This window comes from Pleurodeles waltl, chromosome 9, assembly GCF_031143425.1.
Source record: "Pleurodeles waltl isolate 20211129_DDA chromosome 9, aPleWal1.hap1.20221129, whole genome shotgun sequence".
Taxonomy (NCBI): domain Eukaryota; kingdom Metazoa; phylum Chordata; class Amphibia; order Caudata; family Salamandridae; genus Pleurodeles; species Pleurodeles waltl.
In genome coordinates, this window is record NC_090448.1 from 263,323,909 (window position 1) to 263,339,295 (window position 15,387).

The window sequence follows — 15,387 nt, forward strand, 5'->3', positions numbered from 1 at the left end:
ACCTTCATCAATTGTTAACACACACAGCAAATGTGTCCTTTGTCGATATTAGTGTTTTTACACTTGTAGTCAGCACTCATAAAACCTCGCACAAAAGTGATCGCATGCTTGGGATGGAATGGAATACAGAAGGGAGCTTCTGAAATTGCTACCAGGATGACTTATCTAACCTTGTTTCAAAAGTCAGTGCTGCCAAAATTTCTATGGCTGGTGCAAGTAAGGCAAACACGTATTCCTTTGCCTGCTAAGGCCACCTTTAACAAACAAGTAAAGGGCCCCTGAAGAAAGCCGGCCTATGGTGACAAATACATTCACTAGTTTTCACACTGCTTGGCCTAACTGCCAGAACTTTCTAGACATCTGCCATTACCAATCTCAGCTTTTCAGCCTACCTGTTTCCCTTTTTACTGGCACTTTCAAAACGCAGAATCGCCAATCAAGTGGTAAATAGAACTATTTCAAACCAAATAAGTAAGTGACTGTTAAACCTCAAACAATGTATACTGCTCTAGACTTTATGGCTTCAGAATCTATTGGCTAGTTCTGGAACATTATAGTCCTAAAACGGATCAGAGTTGGCAATGGCATGGTTACTGCCATACATGTCTACTGTGCTTGTTGCTATGTGTAAGCATTCACACTTACAGCTGTGTGGATCATCGAAGGGTTCATCAGGCTTCACAAATCAAAACACACTATCAACTCTGCCCACATTCTAAGTCAGCTAACTTCTCATAGATCTAATGCTTCAAGTTAGGCAATGGCTTCTTTAGTTCCTCCATACCATATGTGGGGCAAGGTTCAGCATTGACTTAAGCAAGATGGCATTTTAAATGTCTGCCCTTTCATTGATATCTTTTGGCTACTGCACTATGCAACGCTTTCTCTTGATTGCTAGCATGGCCAGGATTTCTAGTTTGGCAACAGTGAAATATTTCTTTTAGGTGTCAAAATTTACAGATCCTAACACATTTTAAGCCAACAAAATACAATGAGACTTTGTTTATCTGTCTTCCCATACTTGCTGCTCCAGATTACAGACTTAGGGCTTGCTTATTCCCCACAGTTGATGGCCACAAATGTTGTATAAAGGAAGGCCAGAATGTTGTTACTTGTTATAAATGGGTCTCTAGTTGGCAGTCGGTCTGCACCCTGGCCAAGTAGGGACCCTCACTCTAGTCAGGATAAAGGAGATACTCGCTCAGATAACCCCTGGTAGCTTAGCACGAGCAGTCAGGCTTATCTCAGAAGCAATGTGTAAAGCATTTGCACATAACACACAGTAACACAGTGAAAACACTACAAAAGGACACCACACCAGTTTTAGAAAAATAGCCAATATTTATCTATTTAAAACTATGGTGTGAGGAAGACCCCCAAACAGTACCTTGGATTTGTAGAGCGTTGTGACCCTTGCGGTGAGCTCCGGAGAGTGGCATCGCTGATGTCACAGTGTTGGTTCCCGAGTCAGTGCAGAAGTCATCAGGCCCTTGAAGTCACCCGCCTTGCGGATTGAACTTGGGTGGTGTGAGCAGAGACTCAGGGAAGTCGTCTGATGACACATGAGATAGCTGTGCGGAGCGGGGCAATGCGACTCTGTGCTGCGTTGGCTGGTCACGGTGCAGGCCAGCGGCATCATTGGTGGCGCCGCAGTGGTTTCTCCTCTTCAACAGCACAAAACACACTGTTCCTAGCGCTGCAGGTCGAGGAAACTGAAGTCTTTGGTGTCCCTGAGACTTGCAACAGGAAGCAAGCTCTACTCCAAGCCCTTGGAAAACTTTCTCAAGCAGAACATACAGCAAAGTTCACCCTTTGCACTCTTTTCAGGCAGAAGCAGCAACTGCAGGCTAGTCCAGCAAAGCAGCACAGCAGAGGGACAGTACTCCTCCTCCAGCTCTTCAGCTCTTCTCCTTGGCAGAAGTTCCTCTTGATTCCAGAAAGATTCTAAAAGTATGGGGTTTTGGGCCTTCCTCTTATACCCCTTTCTATCTTTGAAGTTAGCAAACTTCAAAGCAAAGTCTCAAGTGTTTGACAGATCCTTACTTGTCCAGGCCAGGCCCCAGACACACACCAGGGGGTCGGAGACTGCATTGTGTGTGGGACGGCACAGTCCTTTCAGGTGTGAAGGACAACTCCTCCCTCCCCTCTAGCTCAGATGGCTCATCAGGATATGCAAGCAACACCCCACCCCCTTTGTGTCACCAGAATGGTTTAAGCAAGAAAATGTCTACTTTCTAAAAGTGTCATTTTCAAACAGGCAATTTAAAAACCAACTTCAATAAAAGTTGTATTTTTAAATTGTGAGTTTAGAGACCCTAAACTCCACATTTTTATCTGCTCTCAAGGGGAATCTGAGTTTTAAGGATATTTAAAAGCAGGCCCCATGTTAATCTATGAGAGAAATATGCCTTGCACAGTGAAAACCAAATTTGGTAGTATTTCACTGTTAAGACATATAAAACACACTAGTATATGTCCTACCTTAAACATACACTGCACCCTGCCCCTGGGGCAACCTAGGTCCTACAGTAGGGGTTCCTGACATGTAGTAAAAGGGAAGGTTTTAGGCCTGTCAAGTGGGTACACTTGCCAAGTTGAATTGGCAGTTTAAAACTGCACACACAGACACTGGGGTGGCAGGCCTGAGCCAGGTTTACAGGGCTACTAATGTGGATGGTACAACCAGTGCTGCAGGCCCACTAGCAGCATTTGATGTACAGGCCCTTGGCACCTCTGGTGCACTTTACTAGAGACTTACCAGTAAATCAAATATGCCAATTATGGATAAACCAATCAACAGTATAATTTACACAGAGAGCACATGCACTTTAGCACTGTTTAGCAGTGGTAAAGTGCCCAGAGTTCTAAAGCCAACAAAAACCGGTTAGAAAAATTAGGAAGAAGGAGGCAAAAAGATTGGGGATGACCCTGCAAAAAGGGCCAGGTGCAACATTACTCATACAGTTGCTGTAAAGAATTATGATCAATATTCTACCAAATGTTATGAGTGGTCTGTGATTTCCAGAATGCACTCAGGGGTCTGTGATGTGTGCCATTTGGAATATGCACCATATCTAGCCTTTTGTGAGTTTATAAGCAGCAAACATTTGATTGATAGAATGTTTATGCTCCCTTTGTAGCATTGTTGGTGTTATGTTATGATGTGTGGCTTCACTTATGTTCTTTTTTTTTGTGTTATGTCCTTTTGATTGCTTTTGATGTAGATTTTGTTTGAGCTACAAATGCTATTGAAATGTGTCTCTCTCGAAGTAATCCTGTTCATTTTTATTTGTTAGTCTCTAGCTCTGTCATTGATTTCACTCTATTATTTCCATATTGTCTGTTAAAACCTCTTTAACGTCTAGAATGGGTGAAACCAGTTTGGCTCACAATTACCAATCATTTTACTGAAACCTTCTCTAATGTTCACCTAATGCTACATACCCATCCATAAAGGGGTTTGAGAGTCTGGTGTACACTATTCATACATCTGAAACAATTGTATAACCTAATCACATCTTAACCTGCCATGTCTCTGTTCTCTTTCCCCTAAATAAGAATATGCATATTAAAGTCTCTTAATCCCTCGACAAAATATTTCCAGTGCTCACTTTGCTCCATTAGTTTTAGTGTTCAGATAATCTGTTTGAGACTATTATTTGTTTTTTTGTTGATGTGGCCTCCAGAAATGGACACAATATTCCACATGGAGCCTCACATTCTATTGGATGTGTTTCTGTCATTGAAGGAACACACAACTCCTAAATGGTTTAGAAATTTTTGATCATTAAAAGTCTGGCCACTATGTGAACCTTATGTTAGAATACCTCTCTTTCCCCAATTTTTATAGTGCAGCCTATAGTGTTTCTGTCCTAAATGTACACCTAACTGCATTGTTGTTTGTTAGTTGTTATATCACTGGCTTTTTTTTACCATCTGTAACTCATTCCTTATCTTGGAAACTGCCACATTCATACTCTACCTCATATCTCATTATTATCTTCTGCAAAACATACATGCTTTTTGTTGTGGAGTGTCAGGAAAAGGAAAGGATATTGACAGACTGTTTTAGGTACGATCTCATATCTTGGGTTCTAGCCTTCATTTAAGATCAGAAAAGGTCAGGCATGGGTGTTTTGGAAGACGGGTACATGAAAACTTGTATGAAAATCTAGTATGAGTACTGCATGATCCTCACTTCTGGGTGAGAAGTGAGTATTCCAACGGCGAGAAAATTTTGAGCTACTAGATAAGACACACATGGGCACTGAGAATGAGCCTGGAAATGTACCTCAATTGTTTTGGCTCATTGCAAGGCCCGTGTGTGCAGTTTCACTTCCACTTCGACTTGGCATCTAAAAGTACTTGCCAAGCCTAGAACTCCCCTTTTTCTACATATAAGTCACCCCTAATGTGTGCCCTAGGTAACCCCTAGAGCAGGGTGCTGTGTGGGTAAAAGGCAGGACATATACCTGTGTAGTTATATGTCCTGGTAGTGTAAAACTCCTAAATTCGTTTTTACACTACTGTGAGGCCTGCTCCCTTCATAGGCTAACATTGGGGCTGCCCTCATACACTGTTGAAGTGGCAGCTGCTGATCTGAAAGGAGCAGGAAGGTCATATTTAGTATGGCCAGAATGGTAATACAAAATCCTGCTGACTGGTGAAGTCGGATTTAATATTACTATTCTAGAAATTCCACTTTTAGAAAGTGAGCATTTCTCTGCACTTAAATCTTTCTGTGCCTTACAATCCACGTCTGGCTGGGCTTGGTTGACAGCTCCTTGTGCATTCACTCAGACACACCCCAAACACAGGGTACTCAGCCTCACTTGCATACATCTGCATTTTGAATGGGTCTTCCTGGGCTGGGAGGGTGGAGGGCATGCTCTCACACAAAGGACTGCCACACCCCCTACTGGGACCCTGGCAGACAGGATTGAACTGAAAGGGGGCCTGGTGCACTTCTTAGCCACTCTTTGAAGTCTCCCCCACTTCAAAGGCACATTTGGGTATAAAACAGGGCCTCTGCCCTACCTCATCAGACACTTGCTGGAGAAGAAACCTGAACCAGAAACTACATCCTGCCAAGAAGAACTGCCTAGCTGCTCAAAGGACTCACCTGTCTGCTTTCTACAAAGGACTGCTGCCTTTCTGTTGGCCTGCTGCCTTGCTGAACTCTTGTCTGGCTGTGAAAGTGCTCTCCAAGGGCTTGGATAGAGCTTGCCTCCTGTTCCCTGAAGTCTCACGACCAAAAAGACTTCTTTTTTTCACTTCGATGCTTCGTGCGCCGAAATTTTCGACGCACAGCTTGTTCCGTGGCGAGAAAAACGCTGCACACCGACGCTGATCGACGTGACGCCTTCGGGACGAACGGAACTTCGACGCACGGCCTTGCATGGACAACGCCGCCCGACCTCCAGAGGAGAAATCGACGCAATGCCTGCCGTGAGTGCGAAACTTCGATGCACAGCCCCGCAGAACGACGCACAGCCAGAAAACAAGCAGGAGAATCCACGCACAGACCCAGGACATCTGGTAATCCCCGCGACACATAGAAAGAGACAGTCCGCGTGCCAGAAAAAGACGCACGACTTCCCCGTGTGAAAAATAACGACGCAAGTCCGTGTGTCTTGGGGAGAAATCGACGCACACACTATTTTTCCACATATCTCTTCTTCTGCGGCCCTTTGCGGAGATTTTCCACTCCAAACCAGGTACTTTGTGCTTGAAAGATACATTGTTTACTTTTTAAAGACTTAAGACACTTTATATCACTTTTCAGTGATATCTTCACAAATTCACATTGCAACTTTATTCGTTTTGACCTACAAGTATCCTGATAAATATTATATATTTTTCTAAACACTGTGTGGTGTATTCTTGTGGTGCTATATGGTGGTATTGTATGATTTATTGTACAAATACTTTACACATTGTCTTCTAAGTTAAGCCTGACTCCTCGTGCCAAGCTACCAGAGGGTGGGCACAGGCTAATTTTGGATTGTTTGTGACTTACCCTGACTAGAGTGAGGGTTCTTGCTTGGACAGAGGGTAACCTGACTGCCAACCAAAAACCCCATTTCTTACAATACTGTTTCTTGTTCTGCATGTTAATGCCTGCTTACAAGATTTTAATAGTTATTTTTTGTTTCGGAATTTCATCAAGATTACCGAGCAGTTGTTCTGAGATGATCCCAGGCTACTGGTGGTGATTTCTAAAACTGAGTCTGGTTTCTTATTCCTTCCCCCATTTTCACAAGGTTCCACCAAGGCATTATTATTACATTCTTTGTTTGAAAAAGGTGGATGATTGGGACTGTCAGCTATATAATTTGGGGATCTTCTCCCAACCCAAATCTGACTTCAATGTTGCAATGAAGGCATCAGACGAAAGACACTTAGGGGGTCATTCTGACCCTGACGGGCGGCGGAGGCCGCCCGCCAGAGTTCCCCCTCCGAAATACCGCTCCGCGGTCGAAAGACCGCGGAGGGTATTCTAAGTTTTTCCCTGGGCTGGCGGGCGGTCGCCAAAAGACCACCCGCCAGCCCAGGGAAAAACTCCCTTCCCACGAGGATGCCGGCTCGTAATCGAGCCGGCGGAGTGGGAAGGTGCGACGGGTGCTGTTGCACCCGTCGCGTATTTCACTGTCTGCCAAGCAGACAGTGAAATACTCGTAGGGGCCCTCTTACGGGGGCCCCTGCAGTGCCCATGCCAGTGGCATGGGCACTGCAGGGGCCCCCAGGGGCCCCGCGACCCCCCCTACCGCCATCCGGTTCCCGGCGGGCGGACTGCCGGGAACTGGATGGCGGTAGGGGGGGTCGGAATCCCCTCGACGGCGCAGCTAGCTGCGCCGCCTTGGAGGATTCAATAGGGCGGCGGTACACTGGCGGGAGACCGCCAGTGTTGCCGGTCTGACCGCGGCTTTACCGCCGCGGTCAGAATGCCCTGCGGGGCACCGCCGGCCTGTCGGCGGTGCTCCCGCCGACCCTGGCCCCAGCGGTCTACGACCGCCGGGGTCAGAATGACCCCCTTACTATTGTTCTTTTGTGTGGCCTTTCTTTATCTATATTTTCTTAGAGGGAAATCTATTGGGGAACTATATTCCCTACCATTCTATGCCTACTAGCATGCTGAATGATCTCAAGGCTATCACCAGTTGCTCAAGAGTGAGTCTAGGAAAGCTGTGTTACCACTAGAGATTGCATATGCAAAAGGGTTGTATTATGGAAGCCATGTAATGACCTTTTAGGGCTGGGATCTTCACTTTCGAAACATTTTCATATAATGTTGGATATGTAAGACTGACTTTTTTTTTCGATTTGTATAACATTTCATAGTAATTGTCTCGAATATTCTTCCGAATATTATTCCTCCGTTTTTATTCAAATATTTATTTTTCCTTATTCCTGTATACTTCAAGGTATTCTCTAACTAGGGACTAATCTCCTTTCCTCACAATTGTAGTACCCTTAGCATAGCTAATCCAACCGAATGCCACTTGGATTCCATGATAGGCAAGGACAGACTGACAATAGCTCGGAAAGCCCCTGTAAAGCTTTCTATGATTTCAACCAGCATGAGCATGCCATCACCTTGATTTGCTTTGCTCTCTGTGCCTTTCTTAAGAGGAAAAGAGCCCTGGTATTACTTCCAATATTCTGTAAGTGTAACTCTGCACTGATTAGCTACGGCAATGGGCTAAACTCTAAACAGAAAGTTGAAATTAATATTGTAGAAGTAATTGAGAGATTGTGGTTTATTTACGGATACAACTATGTATAAAGATAGATGTTCTCTGTATTGTTCAAATACATTACAGAATTAATTGTGAGGGGAAGAAGGTAAAATGTGTTCTTCGTTATTTCTGAATTGCATATATAGGATTGGCGTACAAACAACAGACTACATTTCTTAACCATGTCAACATCCCTGAATGTTAGAATATTTTTTGTTGTGCGCTTGAATGGCCCCTATGGTATTTGGATTGACTCGCCACAGGGGAAACATGGGTCCACACAACATACTGTATCTAAAGTAAACTACCAAACTAACAAATCAGCTCACCGTGTTTTTCTGCTGGAAACAGTTTAACATATTGCCTTTCCCCTTTCTTCTGCCTGCAGTAAGTCTACACATGCCACAATTCTATCTCGCCGATGTCTTCTCATCAGACTTCAAAAATCATTTAATGAATTAATTTAATCTAAGGCTAACTTTGCACAATAAAGGAAACCTATTTTGTTGATAGACTATAAATGAGAAGGCCTCACGTGCCATAGAAATAAGTAGTCAGCAGGAATACCTTGTTTCTTGCAAGTTTACCTATGCCTTATTCAAAAAGATGAACAGGTGACCTGATACAAAGTGGGCCATTATTTGACAATCTATCAAGATGCATCTCCAGGGAAACCAACAGGGGACTGTGAATGTGCTAGGCAGTTCCGAAGCTAGTCGGCTTCCAAAGGAGTTTTTGCGCCTTCTATCATGGGAAATGAGTGAGAGACAGAAATAACTTATTCATTTATTTGGAAACTTTGGGAGGCTAGAAAATGGCCTTCTTCCTCCCACAGAACACTTTTATCAGGGGATTAACTAAATATCAGAAAGCGCTGTTATAATTTGATTTAATTTGTGTAGAGAACAAATGACAGGTTTTTAAGGCAATTCAAATGGGTGAAATCATCTTAACTAAAAGATTTGATACTTTACTTTTATCTTACACTGGAGAAAAGCAGCATCGTTATCTTTGTACATTATTGTTTTTTGAACATTAAACAGAATGTAATTTAGTATTACTGACAGATGGTTGTAATACAATATGGATACAAACAAGTGTATACGAATATAATAACACAGTGCTACCTATCAATGTAGCAATTAATGGGTGAAAAAAATACAGTTGCAGAGTCATCATATCAAATGGTGTTAAAGAAGCTGGTGTCGAAAGATTTAAAGCTTACCTGCATTTGCTTCTCCAGGAGGTTGATAAAATGAGAGGCCCAAAGAAATAATGGCTGCAAGTTCCAAAATTATTAAAGTCACATCCTGCAATGCTTCCCAGACTAGCTGCAAGAAGGTTTTTGGCTTCTTTGGAGGTATAAAGTTCTGTCCATAAATCTGTCTTCTCTTTTCTAGATCTGCTTCTGTACCAGGTAAGCCTACAAAAAGTTATGGAAAGTATTGTCAGTTAATGCAACAAAGAGGCCATTCACATCGACACATCTAATTTGGGTTTATGGTACAATATACTACTTTTCAACTTCAAGCAGAGATAAGAGTGATTTCTACCATTTGACATATGTACTACTACACTGAAACATTTAGAGACTCCATTTTCAACTTATCTGGGTGTGAGGCATTATGTTAGGCACATCTGTTTTATTGGAATCAACAACATCCATACAATAATATCTCTCAAAGCTATGAAGGGGACGAATGTTTGTAGTAGATGGCTTCCATTGTCAGCCTTTATCGTGAGCAACCATCCCGAAACCCGGTTATTCCCTGCAGCGACCGTCACAACAATTGTTAACCAAAGTGGCATCAACCAGAGAAGTGCTTGCTCCCCCTTTGCTAATTAACCTCGCCTGGGTCACCAGAGGCCCAAGAACAGCCGTGGAATGGCAGTTGGTGGTTTCAGCCACATTCTTCTGAAACTCTCGAACCAAAGGAAGAGGGTGAGAGGGTGAGCAGTGATGTGCCTGCACCTACTTCCTTTTCGCCTGTCAGTGTGGGTCCCTACAGTGCAGAAAGGCTAAATCAAAATACAAAGAAGAGCAGTACTCAATCAGAGCGGGGCTGGATCTTTACATTTAATGTGAGAATCAAGACCTTGCTTTGGACTGGGAGATGGTGGGATAGCACACCGGGTAGTGGAGATGACCATGAAGTAATTTTCAGTTTGAGCTGGGAGAAGCGTTTTTCAAAGGGTGGTGCTGGTGGGTGAGGGCAAGAGGCCAGGTACATTTTTGATACAGCTGCTCAAAGAAGAAGGTTGTGGAGGCTATGTGCATAGAGTGTGTGGCTGGCTAAATATTTTTTTATCCATTTGGATATGAGCAGGAGAGTGCTTTTACAAAGGTTGGTGGGGATACGTGGCAGGAGACCAAGAATAAATATTTAATTTGGAGGAAAGGGGAAAAAGGTCTAGGATGGTTCTAATATACACCCAGGTGTAACAAAACTAAACCAAGTCAAATTCAATTGAGAAAAAAAGAGAAAAACAACAATACAGGTATTTTCAAATGGGGACAACTGTAGTAACCCTAGTACTTGTATTTGAAATATGAATAAAAAGAATATATGGGCTGGATAAAGCTTTTATGCTACTTTTTACTGCCATACTAGAAGTGAGTCAGGCCCACACCATCAACCATAACAGAAGGCTCAAAATCATCCAGGCCTAGCGCCCTGTCATTATCAGAGCTCTCAAAAATCTTAATTCAGAGTGATATATTGTCCCACTTTTCAAACAGTGTCCTTCCCCAATGAATCTGCAGGGAGGCCAATCATCCAACCACTCACAACATCTTACTTTTCACAAATTGAATCTTGTTTTTTGTATGTCAAAATACCGTAGTGAGAAATACTGTCTGCATACATATTGGCCCTCATTCTGACCCTGGCGGTCGGCGGAGAGACGGCGGTCGGACCGCGAACAGACCGGCGGTATTAAAAATGGCATTCTGACCGCGGCGGTCCCCGCCGCGACCGACCGCTACTTCTCCACTCCGACCGCCACGGCGGTCATGACCGCGGGGCTGGAGTTTGCGCACTCCGGCCCGGCGGTCGTCCCAAGACCGCCAAGGGTATTATGACCCTGCCTACCGCCGCGGTTTCTTGCGGGCGGGAACCGCCGTGCGAACCATGGCGGTAAGCACTATCGGGGCCAGGGAATTCCTTCCCTGGCACTGATAGGGGTCTCCCCCACCCCCCACTACCCACCCGAGTCCTCCCCCCACACCCTCCACCCCCCTGCCACCCCCCAGAGGTGGTACGAACCCCCTCCCCACCCCCACCCCGACATGCACATACATGTACCCCGACATGCACACACCCCCAACATGCACATATACACACCCCCTACACACACATACACAACGGGGACACATACCCGCACACATACATGCCGACATGCGCACCTGCCGAACAGCACACATTACCCATAGACACAGCAGCACCCCCCGCCCGCATACACGCACTCACACACTCCCTCTACACACTCACACGCACACCCCCATGCACGCCCACATCACACAACACCCCCCCACCCCCTCCCCTCACGGACGATCAACTTACCTTGTGCGTTGGTCCTCCGGGAGGCGACGGGAGCCATAGGGACGTGACCGCCAACAGAAGACCGCCAACAGAAGACCGCCACACAGAAATGTGGGTCGTAATTCTGTGGGCGGTGTTCTGCTGGCGTGGCGGTGGAGGTTGACCAGTCTCCACTTTCCCGCCGACCGCCAGTGTGGCTGCTGGCGGTTTTCCGGCGGAACGCTCCCAGCGGTCAGAATGCGCACAGCGGCACACCGCCGCGGTCGGCGGTCTTCACCGCGGCGGTAACTCAGCGGTCTTGCGAAAAGACCGCCAAGGTCAGAATGAGGGCCATTGTGTCCTAAATAACTTTATAAAAATATTGTCCACTTGGTGTAGTTTTTCTATTATAAACTTAAATGGGGAGATACGTTTTGTAGGAAAAATATATAACATTGCACTCTTCTGAGATGATATTGTGATTACGATATTCTGCTACCGCTCCACCCAGCTCTTAATTCAGCCTCTCTTTGCTACTACATGCTACTATTTCTAGAATAGTTCTTTTTTATCTTGCAGGTTATCTTTGCCACAAAACTTACTAGAACATTTAGCTCACTGACTTGTGATCTCAGCCCAAGCAAGAAAATAACTCTTCTTCATACATGCAGGATCCGAAATAATATCCATATAGCCATTAAGACAGTCTCAAACACGCTTCAATTTAAGAAAAAGCTGGACACACTTGACAAAATAGCACTATAAATAAAGGTCCCCTTCGAATCAGAACAGAACACAGCTACCCTTTTAAGTCAATCATTGATCACTTTTCGGCCTCAGACCAGGTACTGCACTAAGATCTACATAAAGGGATACATATATATATATATATAAATCTATGTGCCTATTATAGATTCTTTGTCCTCGAATGCTAGTTTATAATATCTTATTATTTGTATTGAATCCCACAGCATGACACTAGGGGCCAGATGTAGGAAACTCCCAAATTGCGACTTGCAATTTGCGAGTCCCTGCGACTCACAAATTGCAAGTCGCAATTTGGGATGCAGAAAGGTGTCTCAGACACCTTCTGCGAGTCGCTATGGGGTCGCAAAGACCCACCTCATTAATATTAATGAGGGGGTCGCAATTTGCGCCCCCATAGCGACTCAGGGCACTCACGGGGATGGAGGCCTGCTGGGAACAGCAGACCTCCACGTCCGTGACTGCTTTTAAATAAAGCAGTTTTTTTTGTCAAAGTGTAGCCCGTTTTCCCTAAAGGAAAACGAGCTGCACTTAGAAAAAAAAAACGAAACCTTTAGTTTCGGATTTTTTCAGGGCAGGTAGTGGTCCCTTGGACCACTGCCTGCTCTGAAAAAATATTTTTGGGTCCAGTCACAAAGGGGAAGGGGTCCCATGGGGACCCTTTCCCGTTTGCGAGTGGGTTACCATCCACTTCAAGTGGATGGTAACTGCGAGTCCATTTGCGACCGCTTATGCAATTGTATGGAATTGCATACCACTGCGACTCGCAAATAGGAATGGAACAACCCTTCCTATTTGCGACTCGGAAATGCATTTTGCGAGTCGGTTCCGACTCGCAAAATGCAATTCTACATACCAGATGGGGTTTAGCGACTCGCAAATGGCGTTTTTCGCCGTTTGCGAGTCGCTAAACCTTTCCTACATCTAGCCCTAGGTTATGAGCTTTGACACTTTAGTCTGCCTCACTCTATATAAAGTAAAATAAACAGAAAAAATGTAATATTTATCCAAAATAATAAATCATTTCTGCTTGAAAAAATAACATTATGTTAAAAGCACAGATGGAGAAGCACTGTGCAACACTATAAAGAGGTATACACATGGTATAAAATCAGTGTTCACAGTTTAACCACCATTAGAAATATGTATATGCTCTCCATATGTGAACTAATTAGTGCTTACATAGAGCATGGTTGCTAGGACATATATCCAACAGAGTACAAGAAGCATAAGCTTATAATGTATTTCTCACAATCATGGCTTCTCTCCATAATCCTCAGCCAGCCTCCACATACAGTGAAGCTTCCCTACATCGAATGTGTGTACCCACTGACATATTACAGTCAGCCTAACAACACCTAAATGACTATTTTGGAGATGCCAATACATTCACTAACAAACCATTATTAACTAACATACTTCGCTTGTCATTGCTCGTTTTTGCCTTGCCTGTACCAACTATTCTCTATCACTTGGGGTGACAGCCTTTTTAAGTCCTCTATTTCAATTGTTAAATGAATAATTTTGAAAATTTGTCAGTGTAAAAGGGTAAGCGATGCGATCCGGCAGCAGAAATGCCCACGGACACCAGGGAATTTTTTTTTAATACTTAGGCAAGGGCCGCCCCCCAGGGGGACAAAATATTTTTAGGTCTTTTCTGCACCCCCTGGGGGCAGATCAGCCTATTATAATTAGGCTGATCTGCCCCCGGGGGGCAGAACCCCCTAGACACCAGGGACATATATTTTTTTGTTTACTTTATGTTTTTATGTCTGGGGAGAGACCACTTAGGCAAGGGTCGCTCCCCTGGGAGGCAACTTGTATTTAAGCTATTTCTGTCCCACTTGGGGCATATTTGCCTATTTTTATTAGGCTAATCTGCCCCAATGGGGGCAGAAACCACTAGTCACCAGGGATTTTTATATTTTTGCGTCAATTTCACGCAAGGGGAGCGACCCCTTGGGCAAGGGTCATTCGCCTGGGGGGGCAAATTTATTTTAGGCCATTTCTTCTCCCCTTGGGGGCAGATCAGCCTATTTTTATTAGGACGATCTGCCCCCGGGAGCAGAAACCACTTAGACACCAGGGAATGGTGTGTGTGAATGTGTGTGTTTTGTTTGGGAGGGCAGCCCATTGGGCAAGGATCACTCCCCATGGGGGCACATTCCTGTTGGCCATATCTGCCCCCTTGGGAGCAGACAGGCCTATTTTTGGAAGGCCCATCTGCCCCCAAAGGGGGCAGAAAGCCCACCAGAGATGATTTTTGTTTTCAAAATAAGAGGGTGGGAGTATGGCCATACCCTCACCCTAAATAAATGGGCCAAAATTGTTCTGCCCACCAATGGGCAGATGGGGCAATTACCCCCGATCCACACTCCGGGGGGCAGAAAGTCTACTAGATGCCAGGGAATGAAAAAGAAACAGAAAATAGTGTGGTGGGGGCTACCAACCAGTATGGGCATGGTTATGCCCCCACCCCAACTGAAGGGGGTAAAAGATTTCAGCTCTCCCCTTGCACACTAAAACATCTTATCCCACGGCAAGAAAGAGGACATTTGATTATTTTGGGTTTTGGTTTTGCATTTGGGCCATGAGAGCTTGGCTAACTCTCAAAACCGTCCCACTTGGAATGAATGGTGAGGGTTGCACTTTTTGGACTCTGGGACGCTGCCATGTCAAAAAATCCACAAGACCTAGGCACCTCTCAAAACTAAACATCAGGGTGAGTCCAGGGTGGTGTGCTTCAAATGCACACTGCACCATTTTTTCATAACCGCAATGCCCTGCAAACCTCCAACTTCGTTGGAAATCACACATTTTTTCCGCATTTTTGTGATGGAACCTTCCGGAATCTACAGGAATCCACAAAATTCCTACCACCCAGCATTGTCTCATCTATACCAATAATAATTTTGCCCCACTTGTCAGCCTAAAAATGTTTTTTCTCAGACTGCCCTTTTGGACCCTCTTTGGTTCCCCCTCATTTCGATATGTTTTTGGCTCTTCCCTGTCACAGGTACTTGGCCCACCTACACAAGTGAGGTATCATTTTTACCGGGAGGCTGAGGGGAATGTTGGGTGGTAGGAAATTGTCCAGGTGTGGTGATCCCACACAGAAATGTGGGGAAAATTTGATTTTTTAGCTAAATATGAGTTGTGCTGAGGATTCTGGATAAGAAAACATTGGGGTATCCACACACGTCACACAGCCCTGGATTTTCTCAGGTGTCTAGTTTTCAGAAATGTTTGGGTTTGGTAGGTTTCCCTATATGGCAACTGAGCCCAGAACCAAAAACAGGTAGTTTAGTATTTGATCATTTTGATGTGTCCACATAGGTTTTTGAGGCATTTCCTTTCACAGG

The 15,387-nt window shown here is 44.6% G+C and overlaps 1 protein-coding gene across 6 annotated transcripts in view; it reads right to left on the reverse strand.

Moving 5' to 3' along the window:
- The window catches only part of ATP2B2 (ATPase plasma membrane Ca2+ transporting 2), a 1,884,743-nt gene that overhangs the window by 891,877 nt on the left and 977,479 nt on the right, over positions 1-15,387 (reverse strand). For all 6 annotated transcript variants that reach the window (XM_069206673.1, XM_069206670.1, XM_069206668.1 and 3 more), the window contains one exon: positions 8,965-9,162. In XM_069206673.1, coding sequence (XP_069062774.1) covers positions 8,965-9,162 — 198 coding nt within the window. The remainder of the gene's footprint in view (positions 1-8,964; positions 9,163-15,387) is intronic.